Source organism: Polypterus senegalus, chromosome 13, assembly GCF_016835505.1.
Source record: "Polypterus senegalus isolate Bchr_013 chromosome 13, ASM1683550v1, whole genome shotgun sequence".
NCBI classification, from domain to species: Eukaryota; Metazoa; Chordata; class Cladistia; order Polypteriformes; family Polypteridae; genus Polypterus; species Polypterus senegalus.
In genome coordinates, this window is record NC_053166.1 from 126,562,057 (window position 1) to 126,577,528 (window position 15,472).

The window sequence follows — 15,472 nt, forward strand, 5'->3', positions numbered from 1 at the left end:
TGGAGTAAGTGCTGAGGCCTAAGGTGTCCCATTTTTGCATGAAAATATACCTGTCCCTTTGTTGCTGCTCACACACTTAAAAAACTCTTTTTAAGAAGAAACCGCCTGCCCCATACACCCTGATGTTTCCTTAGCAGCCATCTGTTGAAGAAAGTAGTGGATATTTGATAGTCAGCAGAGTGAAAATATTTTTTATGAAGGTAAGCAAAGCTTGAGACTTGCTGAATCAAGCACAGTGTAAAGCAGGTGGGCTGTGCTGCAAAATGTTATATTTGTAATGTCTCTTGTAGCTGTTAAGTTCATCTCAACATTAATATGGTTGATATTTTTGATTTACCATTGAAAGTTTACATACAGAGTGAACAGAGTGGTGCCCCAAGAGACCCTGACTCCAAACACAAGTGCCCAAACACAGTCAAGGGTATGAATTAAAGTGTATTTATTTTACTAAATATCATCCACAGGTTCTCATTTTAATACAAATGACAGTCTCCATCCAATATAATAATTCCTGCACTCTCCTTGAGGCAAGCCTTGCCCTCTACTTCATGACTCCAACTCCCTGAGTGATGCAAAATGCCTATTTTTATCCTGGACTCAGGAGTATTTCCGGTGCCACAGCATTGCATGATGGAAGCACTTCAACACAACACAACAAGACGGCCCTCCCCCCACAGCGCCCCCTGGTGACACCCAAGGTCCCCAACAGTGTTGCCCTTCCACAGTATGATTCCCAGGCAACCCTGCAAGTTTCCAAATTGGGAAACAGTCAGCTGAGCACTGCCGACTCTTGTTCTGGGGGACGAACTGTCCATTCATGAATTGTCCTTCCTGAACAGGATAGACAAAATGCAAGATCTTCCCAGGCAGATTGTGCCTCCATTATTACATTCCTTCCATTATGGTCTCCTGGCTGGGTAGCAACATTTCCTCAAGCCCAGGTGGAATGCCCACCCACCCCCTTCTACACTTCCAATGTACAAAATGCTTTATTAGAATTTCAGCTTTTGTTGATGTCAAAATAAAATCTTGAAAAAAGTTTTCCTCTTTTGGTCATAAAAGCAAAAAACATAAGAAATTTGACAAACGAGAGAAGACCATTCAGTCCATCAAGCCTGTTTGTTTAACTAATAACTAAGCTGCCCCAATATCTCATCCAGATACTTCTAAAGGTTGTCAAGGTTCCTGATTGAACTACATGGCTCGGTGTAAAGAAGTGCACTTCCCCTTAATCCCCCTCGTCCTAAAGCACGTGATTCACACTTAAGCTGAAGGAATGCTGCTTGAGCTACTTTATTAGTGCTTTTGGGGATTTTAAATCCCTGGATTAGGTCCCCACACAGTCTCCTCTGCTCGAGACTAAACAGGTTTAATTCTCTGAGTCTCTCTGAGTTGGACATGTCTAACTGTTTGGGGTGCTCTCCTCTGCACAGCTTCAAGTGTTGGTATGACTTTCTTGTAGCATGGTGACCAGGACTATTTTTAATATTTTCTGAAAAGAATGTTGTTTTTAACATTTTTTGCACAAATGGCAATTAAACAGGGATTTATTTGATTGCCTGTGAAGTGTGACATGGTGGGCAGTGGTAGAGCCTTTGCCTTGCAACAAGGAGACTGTGGTTTGTGTCAATGGTGCTTTCTGTGTGGAATCTGCATGCTCTCCCTGTGTCCACATGGATATCCTCCACTTTCTTCTCACAGTTAAAAAACATGCGGGTCAGATGGATTGCAATTGCTAAATTAGCCCTAGTGATTCTTTATTTTTGTGTGTGTGTGTGTGTGTGTGTGAATGCATGTGTTCACCCTGCAAGAGATTGTTCCTGCCTTGAATCTAAAGCTTGCTGGGATATGCTCCTGTGACCTTGCTCATGATAAGTAGTTTTGGAAGACAGATGAATGGATGGTTATGTGTGGGGAGCTGTTATATTCTCCAGGTGTCCTTGAAGTTTTTTACCAGGTATTATATATATATATATATATATATATATATATATATATATATATATATATATATATATATATATATATATATATATTGTCATGCACGGCAGTAGGGGACCGCTGGACAGACCTTAATTCGATCATGAAGCCATACGCCAGGAGGGAGTGGCGGGTACTAACCTTTCTTTCTTCTCTTACAGAAAAAAAGACGTACCGCCGCCATTAACCTACCTCCTTCCCGCAGTATGCTACTTCCGCCCTTCCTCTGTCCGCCATCAATGATGTCAGCAATCCCATCATCCACCACGGCTCCTTCCCAGCATTCCTCCACTTCCGACCCCACCTCCATAAAAACTCCTTCAACGACATCTTTGACTGTCAGCGATATACAACGTGTCTATGTATTTTTTGACCGAGAATTTTCTGTTATTACTGTGGATAATTTTACAGTATACGGGGCCGGAAACCCAAACTTTTATGTGTGTCTCTTATATCTCTTTTACAATATATATATATATATATATATATATATATATATATATATATATATATATATATATATATATATATATATATACTAATAAAAGGCAAAGCCATGTTTGCAGTTGTCTGGGCTATAGCGCAGGGGGAGGAAGAAAAAAATTAAAAGTGCTCACTTTGACTTAAGGCAGAAGCGCAGTCAGCGCCTCAAGGCGGCACAGCTATGCGCGCGCACGCCGCTGCTCGACAGTTGCTGGGCAGGAGACCCCTTTGTACACACGCTCATGATATCAAAAGTCTCAGCGCTTTGGAGGTAATTCATATATTATATATATAGCAAAATACCCGCTACGCAGCGAGAAGTAGTGTGTTAAAGAAGTAATGAAAAAGAAAAGGAAACATTTTAATAATAACGTAACATGATTGACATTGTCATGAGTGTTGCTGTCATATATATTCCTGCCTAAATAAGTCACCTCGCTCGCTCTTACTTTTTACCGTTCATTTAATCATGGCTAGTGGCGGAAAAATTATAAAATGGAAGGAGGATGGCTTTACCAAAACAATTATTGATGGAGAATCGATTATTCATAAAGCTTGAATTGGTGATCTGTTTTTCTGTGTTAACCTCATATTTTTTCATACTTCTTCTCAAACTAAGGTGGTGCGAGGGTAAAATGAATCGGGATGCGCTGATCAATGTAATCGGTGTACCAGGAAATCATGCATTGACAAAAGCTCCCTTTACTTGTAATGCAAAGTGTGATTAAATGCATTATTTTTTAACACGTTATGGAGCACATGCATCGAAGCTTCTCAGCTGTGCTTGTGCTAAGAAAAGGAAAGATTTTAAAAATAACGTAACACGCATTGTCAGTGTAACCTTTTGTAAGTAGTGCCTGGTGGATTCAGCGTGGAGAAACTCTAGAGACAGCGTGTGTATTAACTTGTGGATTTTTCTGTGAGTATTTGGTGGCAGTGGGACGGTTGTTTCGAAGACGGCGTTAGCATGAGCTCAGCTCAGAGCGAAATTAGGTAAATGGGAGGGGAGATGATGACGTGACTCCCCCACCCGCCTTAACTGTCAATCCCCCACAAACACAGTCTCTCGGATTTTGCATAAGCACACCCCTTCACCTACAATTTTAACTTAGTTACAAAGTGATCAAAACTCTCGCTTATATCCCTGCGCCCTCTCATTAAACTTGTATCCCGCATTACCTGTGGGCATGTGAAACGCCAGCGGTAGCCTGTCTATGAACTTAATTTAAAGTTTAGGTTTACACCTTGCTTTCTTTCCGAAGTAGCAGAACTCATGAATATGGTTGTATATGTCACTTGCTCGCTTCTTATTGTTTCGCTGCCTTCTCAATTATATAATGCATGTTTTCTTAAGCGCTTTTTGGAGGTCTTCCTGGTTTTCTACGTACTGCGTTGACAGTCAGTTCACGTGATTACGTAGAGGCGTGATGATGTTACACGAAACTCCGCCCCCCACGTCTTTCCAGCTCAACTCCATTACAGTTAATGGAGAAAATACCTTCCAGTTATGACCATTAGGCGTAGAATTTCAAAATGAAACCTGCCCAGCTTTTGTAAGCAAGGTGTAAGGAATGAGCCTGCCAAATTTCAGCCTTCTACCTACACGGGAAGTTGGAGAATTAGTGATGAGTGAGTGAGTGAGTGAGTGAGTGAGTGAGGGCTTTGCCTTTTATTAGTATAGATGTACAAAGTATATGCGTGTGTATGTATGTGTGTATATGCATGTGTATATATATATGTTGATATGTTATATATATATATATATATATACGTAGATGTGTATCTATACTAATAAAAGGCAAAGCCCTCACTCACTCACTCACTCATCACTAATTCTCCAACTTCCCGTGTAGGTAGAAGGCTGAAATTTGGCAGCCTTATTCCCTGCAGCTTACTTACAAAAGTTAAGCAGGTTTCATTTCGAAATTCTACACGTAATGGTCATAATGGTTGACAACGTCCGCCATGTTGAACTTTCCAACGTCACTAATTCTCCAACTTCCCTTGTAGGCAGAAGGCTGATCCCATCTTCACGAAATTCGGTTGGCGGCTTTCCTGCGCTAACCGAAAACAATGTACGTACTTATTTCGGTGGTATGACGCCACTGTCGGCTGCCATATTGAACTTTCCAACGTCACTAATTCTCCAACTTCCTGTGTAGGTAGAAGGCTGAAAATTGGCAGCCTTATTCCTTACAGCTTACTTACAAAATTTAAGCAGGTTTCATTTCGAAATTCTACACGTAACGGTCATAACAGTCGACAACGTCCGCCATATTGAAATTTCTTATTTATGGCCCCATCTTCACGAAATTTCGTAGGCGGCTTTCCTGCGCTAACCGAAACCGATGAACGTACTTATTTCGGTGGTATGACGCCACTGTCGGCCGCCATATTGAACTTTCCAACGTTACTAATTCTCCAACCTCCCGTGTAGGTAGAAGGCTGAAATTTGGCAGGTTCATTCCTTACAGCTTACTTACAAAAGTTAAGCAGGTTTCATTTCGAAATTCTACGCGTAACGGTCATAACGGTCGATAATGTCCACCATGTTGAACTTTCTTATTTATGACCCCATCTTCACGAAATTTGGTAGGCAGCTTCCCTGCACTAACCGAAACCGATGTATGTACTTATTTTGGTGGTATGACGCCAATGTCGGCCGCCATATTAAACTTTCCAACGTCACTAATTCTCCAACTTCCTGTGTAGGTAGAAGGCTGACCCCATCTTCACGAAATTTGGTAGGCGGCTTTCCTGCGCTAACTGAAACTGATATACATACTTATTTTGGTGGTATGACGCTACTGTTGGTCGCCATATTGAACTTTATAATGGTCTTTGTTACTTATGGGTCCACCTTCAAGAAATTTGGTACACGGGTTCCCAACGCTAACTGAATCCTATTTACATACATATATACATCCATAGCCTGCAGCTCGGTCACCGTGTGAGGCAGCGTTGGGTCCCCCATCCCAACACCTCCTACGTTGTTGGCTGCCTGCCTATATAAGGCCGTCCGTCTCTCCGGTCTCTACATTCCCTTCCTGCCTTTGCCACAGGATTTACGTCTCCCTGCCGATAACTACAGCCTTTTTATTTAATCCACGGATTCTCTGCTGTTTTATTGTTCGTTTATTGTGATTATAGTTATTGTGTAGGTATTTTAGACTTACTTTGCATTGCTCAGGTACCCATTTCCTTTATCATTCCAACCGTACCCCCATTAACATGTCTATCGAGGTGATCACCATCGATCAAAGAACTGTCACTTACCGAGTGGTTTCCATGCCTGGAGATGGCACCTACCTTTTCCATTCTCTTTGTTACATATTGCAGGCTCACTCTTGATATCCAGAGGAACATTGTGTGTTATGTATTGAATGACTGGGACAGGTTCAAGGTGTGGACTGATGACGGTACAGGAGATAATTATACTACACAGGAGAACTAGAAGAGTGAAATGCTTAAGCCCTTCACCTATGCATCTGCATGTGAGTTAATGGCTGTCGCTGAATTGTTCGGTTGTCGCTTTCAAGTGTACCGAAATGGCCAAATATTTTACACCTTTGAACAACCGCCAGTGCCTCTTAAACATCTTAGATTCACAGGTGACGATTTCAGTAGTGGACACTTTGATGTTTATGAATGTTTTAACTCTCAAAAGTTGGATGTGAAGTTATCAGTGAAACTGGTTGTATACTTACAACGCTTGACAGATGCCGAATGTCTCTTCAACACAAGTCCTACAAATACTGTCGTAATTAAAACAAACCATGAAACTCAAACCGATTATGACAGCAGCAATCCAAGCTGTGAGATTTGAAACAAGATTACTGTTCACATTGCCAACTGTAATGCTGTATGCTCAAGAGTAAGCTCAGCACACAGCTTGGTCATATTACAACCGGAGGGCCGAACTCACAATGTGGTATACAAAGAGATCCTTAACAAATAATTATTGGTATATTTTCCCTCAGTTTAAAAAGGTTTCATTTTCTTCTTAATAAACATTTTAAGGCAGTACTTCAACGCTACGAAGCGCGGGTATTTTGCTAGTATGTATATATATGTATATATGTGTATATGAATATCACTAATTCTCCAACTTCCCGTGTAGGTAGAAGGCTGAAATTTGGCAGGCTTATTCCTTACAGCTTACTTACAAAAGTTAAGCATGTTTCATTTCGAAATTCTACACGTAACGGTCATAACGGTCGATAACGGTCGACAACGTCCGCCATGTTGAATTTTCTTATTTATGGCCCCATCTTCACGAAATTTCGTAGGCGGCTTCCCTGCGCTAACCGAAACCCATGTACGTACTTATTTTCTTCTTAATAAAAATTTTAAGGCAGTACTTCGCTGCAAAGCGCGGGTATTTTACTAGTATATATATATATATATATACAGTATATACTGTATATATATATATATATATATATATATATATGACAGCAACACTCATACTCAACACAGTGACAAAATAATTACATTTACAATCATGTTACGTTATTTTTAAAATGTTTCGTTTTCTTTTTCATAACTTCTTTAACACACTACTTCTCCTCTGTGAAGCGCGTGTATTTTGCTAGTATATATATATATATATATATATATATATATATATATATATATATATATATATATATATACACTCACCTAAAGGATTATTAAGAACACCTGTTCAATTTCTCATTAATGCAATTATCTAATCAACCAATCACATGGCAGTTGATTCAATGCATTTAGGGGTGTGGTCCTGGTCAAGACAATCTCCTGAACTCCAAACTGAATGTCAGAATGGGAAAGAAAGGTGATTTAAGCAATTTTGAGCGTGGCATGGTTGTTGGTGCCAGACGGGCCGGTCTGAGTATTTCACAATCTGCTCAGTTACTGGGATTTTCATGCACAACCATTTCTAGGGTTTACAAAGAATGGTGTGAAAAGGAAAAACATCCAGTATGCGGCAGTCCTGTGGGTGAAAATGCCTTGTTGATGCTAGAGGTCAGAGGAGAATGGGCCGACTGATTCAAGCTGATAGAAGAGCAACTTTGACTGAAATAACCACTCGTTACAACCGAGGTATGCAGCAAAGCATTTGTGAAGCCACAACACGCACAACCTTGAGGCAGATGGGCTACAACAGCAGAAGACCCCACCGGGTACCACTCATCTCCACTACAAATAGGAAAAAGAGGCTACAATTTGCACGAGCTCACCAAAATTGGACAGTTGAAGACTGGAAAAATGTTGTCTGGTCTGATGAGTCTCGATTTCTGTTGAGACATTCAAATGGTAGAGTCAGAATTTGGCGTAAACAGAATGAGAACATGGATCCATCATGCCTTGTTACCACTGTGCAGGCTGGTGCTGGTGGTGTAATGGTGTGGGGGATGTTTACTTGGCACACTTTAAGCTCCTTAGTGCCAATTGGGCATCGTTTAAATGCCACGGGCTACCTGAGCATTGTTTCTGACCATGTCCATCCCTTCATGACCACCATGTACCCATCCTCTGATGGCTACTTCCAGCAGGATAATGCACCATGTCACAAAGCTCGAATAATTTCAAATTGGTTTCTTGAACATGACAATGAGTTCACTGTACTAAAATGGCCCCCACGTCACCAGATCTCAACCCAATAGAGCATCTTTGGGATGTGGTGGAACGGGAGCTTCGTGCCCTGGATGTGCATCTCACAAATCTCCATCAACTGCAAGATGCTATCCTATCAATATGGGCCAACATTTATAAAAAATGCTTTCAGCACCTTGTTGAATCAATGCCACATAGAATTAAGGCAGTTCTGAAGGCGAAAGGGGGTCAAACACCGTATTAGTATGGTGTTCCTAATAATCCTTTAGGTGAGTGTATATACATATAGTGGCACAAGCCCTGGACAAAGACAGGCAGACATGTTTTTGACACCACCACACGTTTATTTACAGTCACTATTATTTACAGATATAAATGCACACACACCTCAAGACACTCCCCCAAAGTCCAGGCCTCTCACACTCAGCCTCACTCTTCAGACCATCTCCACTCCTCTCCTTCAAGCTCTGTCACTCTCCTCACCCGACTCCAGCTCTCAATGAAGGGAGACGGCCCCTTTTATAAGCACCCAGATGTGCTCCAGGTGTTTCCCAGCAATGTTCCACCGACACTCCCCAGTGTGGCGGAAGTACCGGCCGCATCCCCGGAAGCACTCCGGGTGTCCCTGCCCCTCTTCCCCCCAGCACTTCCAGGTGTGGTGGAAGTGCTGAGGTCCAGGGCTCTCCAGGCATTGGGGCGCCCCCTGTCAGAGACCACGGGCCCCTACAGAGTTGAGCTTCAAAGCTCTGTACCCGCGGTCCTCACAGCAACCAGGGCGGTCCTGTGACCGTGGTCTCGTGGTCTGGAGGAGGCACAAGCCCTCCTCCGGTCCTCCTGGGCATCCTGGCTGGGTACCACCCCCAGCCGTGTGCCACAATATATATACTGTATATATTGTATTAGATATATATATATACAAAAGACCTGAGTGTGTGTATGGAGCTGTTTGCTCTGCTCACGCTCAACTGCAGCCACTAGATGAAGCATGCATGCACTTTGACATTTTTTCAGCACTTTCTATAAAAGACCTCTGAGCAGCCAATGCCGCCATGTAACAATGATATTGTGCTAATGATGCAGATGATAAGACACAATGTGAAAATGTAGCAATTGCCACAGCTGAATAACGTGCAAGTAAAACACCTCAGCAATGGAGTTTTCACTAAAAGCATTGTCTATCTGGAGGTATTTTCTCCAGACAAAGATTAATAAGGCTTGTATGCCAGCAATACGGCTAAGATAATGGTATCCTCATTGTCTTTTTATGAAAGCTAGTGGCGCAACAAGCACAGGTGGTCCACATCTTCTGCCCTGGGTAATTCTTAAGAGTTAGCTGATGCCTCTCCAAGTTCACGAATATAGTAAAAGTGCTAAGTCGTCTTCTGGTTGTATTTTGTCCTGAACACCACACACAGCGAATATATATACTGTATATATTCTATTAGTAGCTAGAAAACCACAAAGGGAGAGAATGAGTCACATTTCTTAAAATATGTTTTTATTCCTAAGCTTTCAACAACCTACCAGGTGTCATCATCACAGAAAACATTATTAGGAATCAGAAGCAATATATTGCAAAAGATGAAGGGGATGTGGGTGTAAGGGGGGTGGATTAATAAGGCTGGGTTCCTAGAGTGTTGGTCATAAAATCTTTTTAATTTTTTGGATATTCTTCCTTCTAAGCTGGCATATGTTGGAAGGTGGTGTCTCATTTGGGAAACAGCTGACTACAGGATGGCGCTTCAACCAAAGCATTACCTGCTCTTAGAGCTAACTTATCCTTTGTTTTGGAGGCCCTACAGCCTAATAACTGTTTGTGCCATCGTGTGCTTGTTATCTGTTGCCTTGCCAGCACTGTTATTAAAAGGGTTGACCTAGATGGCACCTTAGTATTTATTGTATTCTTTTGCTTGACCACAAAAACACTAGGTTTTGCAGTTTTGTGAAATGTAATCTTAATTATTTACCAGCCCTGCCATGTGTCCAAGCTCTAAAGTGACAATTGCTAAAAACTAAACTTTCATTATGTGCATTTTTGTACAAGAACACTAGAACATTGGAAATAACAGGCCATTCAGTCCAACACAGCTCACCAATGCTATGTCCTACTGTCTGCCACACTACTTAGTAACTTCCATGTTTAGAGTATATGGTTCTCTGTGTGAACAACTAACATTCATGCATGGTTTACCCTTAACAAATTTCCAGCTGTGTCACTTTGTTCTTGATAGACTCATTTTAAGGTAACAGTCTCAGTCCACTGCGCTAATTCCTTTTATAATTTTAAACACTTGAATCATGTCTCCTTTTAATGTCCGTTTGTTCCATTTACTATTGGGCTGAGCTGTAACAGCAGTGCACACTTCAGCTGGTACGACTTTATCGGATGCTTTCATTTTGCTCTGTGACTGCCACATACATAAAAGAATGGCGTGGATGTCAAGAAATTTAAAGAAAATGAAATGGGCTGAAAGTGAATACATCTGTGCATCTGCGACTAGATAATCTGAATAAGAATCCCAAGACATTGCACTCTCCCACTTTTGACTTTTTTCTGAAAAGAAGCTGACATAATGTGCACATTGAGATTTTTATCAAAAGAAAACATTTCAAGAACATCTTTGAAAAAAAGAATAGTAGGACTGTTTACCCAGTGTTTGCTTATATGGATGCAGACTACATAAAATTATTAGAGACAAACAATATACTCTTCATAGCTCTTTAATACAAAAGAAATTCAGGCCACACATAGAATGCATGCTAGGAATCAGTAAACTGGACATAAAATCCATGGCTAAATGTACAGTACTTTTCTCAGTTCTTTTTTAAAACAGCTGCTGTGAGTTATACAAAATCTCAGAGCACTTGACATATGCATTAATAACAAATGTGCAATAATCCCGATTTATTCCATGTACTGTATAATGTATGTTTACTAATGTTCACTGACCTTGTTGCTAAGTTCATCACCAATGCAGTGGATTTTTACTTATTGATGTATTTCCCAAAATCCTTTTTCTTTTGTAAAAGGATATTAGGCAACAAGAATCCCACAGTCTGTCACTTCTAGTTAAAGACAGTAGGATACGAATCACCCCTGCTCCTCTTTGGTTCACCAACCTGTCCAAAATGTGTGGAGTTCTGTGCTTTTTGAGGCCCTTTTATACTCATCACTCTTTCTCTTGGTTTTGGCTTCTCACTGGAGGTTCTGGACAGTCGGAGAGAGTGTGTAGTGTTCTTTCCTGCGAAGCTGAAGTTAGCCATCTTACCTTTTCTCCAAGCTGTAATTCTACAGTACTCAAGAAACACAAACAGAGTGTCAGATCTCTAGGCTTCCTGCTTAGATATGGCAATTTGAATCATTTAAAAACATAAGAAGAGGTACTCGGAGACTTTTGGTGGTGCACAAGGACTCGGCACATTAAACGGTAATAGAAAGGAAGGAGTGGCAAGCTGTTTCTTGCAAATTTTTCTCACCCTCTCACTTCCATTATGGAAGCCGGTATTCCATTTCACTTCCATGACAGCAATGAGTTCATCCTAGAGAGACCAAACAATTTTGGCTCTTGCGATAATTGTTATACAAACCAGACACAACAGTTGTTTTGAAACAAGCATGTGTCTCTCATTTGAAGGTGTTCAAAGGTAAAGGGTGAAGAACAGAATTCCTCTCAGTAGCACAGCTCATCATCTCTCAGATCTCCATCCTTGCTCTTGCAGATTCAAAGGGTATTAAAGGAGCCAGGAACTGTTTATTCTCTTAAGGTCCAGTTTGTAATGTCTGATGGAGGGGTTGGTTCTCAATTGATGTCAGAAGCTGCAATGCAAAAAAATAAAGGAATAATATTTAAAGCCTCAAAATGATTTAATACCCAAAAACAAAAGCACTATTATAATAATGGACTGAATATCCTTATTAAAAAAAAAAAATGATAGACTTGTAATTCAGGCCTTACATAAAAAACCCTCTCTTTAAAGAAAGTTTTAATAATTATAGTTATAGTAACTTATGATATATTGTATATGATACATGTATATTCTACTACTGCAAACCAGAGCAGTGGTTCTCAAGGTATTCTGGACTAAGGACAAGTGTGCCAAAATCAAAGATATGGCAGACCACCAATGACTAGCAGTGAATGTTTATTGTAAATTCAGCATTACAATTACATTACCAGTCAAAAGTTTGGGAACAGCCAGAAATGTTCATGCTTTTTAAAGAAACAGGTACCTTTTTATCAAGATGCCTTACAAATAGAATTAAAAAAGCACAACAGACATTGCTAGTGTTGCTAAAGGCTATTACTGTTTGAAATTACTGATTTTTAATTTATTATACATATATGACTGGTGAGATGGGTGGACTGACAGACCACAAACCTTTACCTGGCCAGAAAACCAGTATATCAGATGATCAGGAAGGGAAGTGTGCATAGAAGGACGCTGTGGCAGCTGGTGCACCAGGACTGGCATCCCAGGAGCCATTGTTGGGAATCCTTTACCTGGTGGGGAAGCCAATGGATGGTCAACCTGGGTGGAAATGCATCCCAACTAGGATGGTATGTGGTTCCTTTCCTGGTTGGGAGGCCAGAAGAGATGTGGCACAGTGGGAGACTGCCTCCTACTGTATGTGCACATCATTCCCCCATACACTGGGCGGCAGTATTCCTTGTGGTGAGTTCTTATATGAAAGTTCACAGAGTAGCATGGGAGTTGTGGTCTCATAGGGCCACCCTATTGGATTCCGTGGGTGTAGCCAGGGGAGCTGTCAGGATATGAAAGCCCTGTTCTAGCGGGTTCTCTCTCTTCACTTCTTTAGTGTGTTTTTGACCTTGGCTTAGTCTTTGGATTTTCGACTTTTGTCTAAGCAACTTTGGTTTCTGTTTTTGACCTTTAATTTGTGGTACTATTTTTGAGTTTGTTCACTCCAGCTTATTTTTTATGTGTGTTTTCCTGAATCGAGTAATTGGATATTAGAAATGTTGGGATCAACATTTTTTTCTTTACTCACTATCATGTTTATTGCTCCAGTGGTCACCCTATTGTACAATTTATGGTGGTGCATGGAAACAGCTGAGCTTTACGCAGTGGCCATCTAACCTTATAATCAGACCTATCATTAGAGACTTTTAAATGAATCTATATATTAAGACTCTACTTTTTCTGTTACCTTTATATTTGTGTTATGTAAGTGTGTCTTATCTTCTATTTTTGACATGTCATTTATTCATTCTTATTGTTATCAATTTCTAATATGTTTGTTTTATTTCTTACATCTTCTTCTTTGACATCTTGTAAAGTATATTCTTTGTATGAAAATAAACTATAAAAATACACATTGTTGTTGATGTGTTGCTCTGTTTGACTTCCTAGCCATGTAAAATGCTTACTCTCATATACAAAACAGATGAGCAAGGTATTTGCCACTATGTATAAGAAAAAACTAAATGCAAAAGAGGAAGAAGACCTACAATGCAGCCTACAGATACAGTCACTGCAGCCATGGACTTAGCTGATCTTAGCTGATTAGCTGAAATCTTCGATGATTAGCTGAACAACTATCAGTAAAGACATTGTGAATTGTCATTGACTCGATGGCAAATAAGAGAGAAGTTAGACATATAAGTAAAATACTCTTCAAAAATGTAATATGAGGAAGTCAAAGGTTTTACACAACCAGAGTGGCCAAGTCATGCTGCTACTTGTAGTCAGTGACATTTTCATCATAAGCACACTTTCACCATTAAATCTCCCATAATCAACAAACAACAAACAAGCTACAATTAGATACAAAAAGTCAAGATTTACGCTCCCCCATGTCTTCAGTTAGTAATTTTCCCATGACTATACAGGAATTATAAAAAGAAAAAAAAAATAGCTTCCCCTGTTATTCCAGGCTTCACACCCACAAACAGCAAATTAATGTTGTTTTTGCGCTTAAGTTCAAATGCACTGGAAATTCCAAAAGGGTTTACTTTTGAGCCTCTTATTATCTGCTTTTTAAAATGCTGCATATAATGAAAGGTATCCTCAATGTGTACTAAAATGCTTTAAAAAGTGTAGTGTGAAGAAAGACAAAAATAAGTCATTGTCTGCATGGAGTCTTACATGTACTGTAGGTGTTCTCCACTATTATGGGAATGCAAACATAAGAAAAGTAATAAAGAGACCGGAAGGGTGAGGACCATTATAGTGAAGGTATTATGTTCAGATACTTTTTCGAAGATTAGGGAAATCCCACTTCAGTAAAAATACTCTCCATTATCCAATTATTTTGTATTATGTAAAGTGGTAACTCTATGAAAATTAAAGCACAACCTTAACTAGACAAAATAGGTGCCTGAGATCTATGATTAGCACACCCTAGAGAGAGGATTCAGCCAATAATATGCAATTGAATTAGACAAAAATAGAAAATACCCATTAAGTATCAAGCTTTTCTGAAGGTGATGTGATCAAAAATGAGTTTTAATACACTGTCTTTATGTTAAAGTTTATGATTTTATTTTAGCTGTACTGGATTTAATAACAAAATATTGTAAGTGATCCAACACAATATTATTTCCACTGCCAAAAAGAGATGCTTCATATTTCACACATCATCGCATTATGTCAGTCCCAAAGCCACATCTATTTCCTTTGCTACATTATTATTATTGTGAAATACTGTATTTATTCAACAGCTTTATCAGGACAAATGTTACAACTGTAACGCAGACAGGTAGTATGAATTACACAAAAAGTGTGTTCTGTGACATTAAACTTGTGGTGATCCAGCAAACTTTGCTTAATAAATTCCATTGCCTTAGCTGCTTTCCCACTTTGCCTGCTGTACTTCAGACACGTCCTCCCGGCTCTTTTTGTTTACAGAGATTCCTGCCCTCATGGGTATGCCCTTTGAAATGCCTTCTTTTACGCATTTTGTCACTTTAAGCAGGTCTGGCTATATCATTTATAAACAGGACTTAAAGGAGAATCTGTATTTAAAGAGTTTCTCTACCTGAGACCTTTAAGTCTGATTGTTGTTTTCTCAGTATTATTTCTGTTTCTAAATTTTAAGTTTAGATTCTGTATTCTATATTTCATATATTTCTATTCATATGCTTGTATGCAGTTATATACAGTTAGTCAATAATTACAAAATTCAAAACGTTCCAAAAAGTAAACAAATTAATTTTTTTGGAGTCAGACATGTAGCAATATCAATGATGCTATTTGGTGTGTGAAAATTTTCAGTGGAGCACATTGTGAGCCTCTATCATAGACAGAGACAGTCAACGACATAAGCTTGCCATGGGAGAATATAGTGGGACTGGTTGGGAAGGAGGCATTGCTGAGTCTATATTCTTTAAAGGGGGCTTCATGGTCAGTGACTGGTGGGCAAAACTTGGTTTCTTACAAATAAACATCT

The 15,472-nt window shown here is 39.8% G+C and overlaps 1 protein-coding gene across 2 annotated transcripts in view; it reads right to left on the reverse strand.

Annotated features, from left to right (window-relative positions):
- Positions 1 to 10,766: 10,766 nt before the first annotated feature.
- Positions 10,767 to 15,472, reverse strand: part of si:dkeyp-72e1.9 (syntaxin-binding protein 4) — a 162,747-nt gene continuing 158,041 nt past the window's right edge. For both annotated transcript variants that reach the window (XM_039775611.1, XM_039775612.1), the window contains one exon: positions 10,767 to 11,878. In XM_039775611.1, coding sequence (XP_039631545.1) covers positions 11,862 to 11,878 — 17 coding nt within the window. In that variant the 3' untranslated portion in view covers positions 10,767 to 11,861. The remainder of the gene's footprint in view (positions 11,879 to 15,472) is intronic.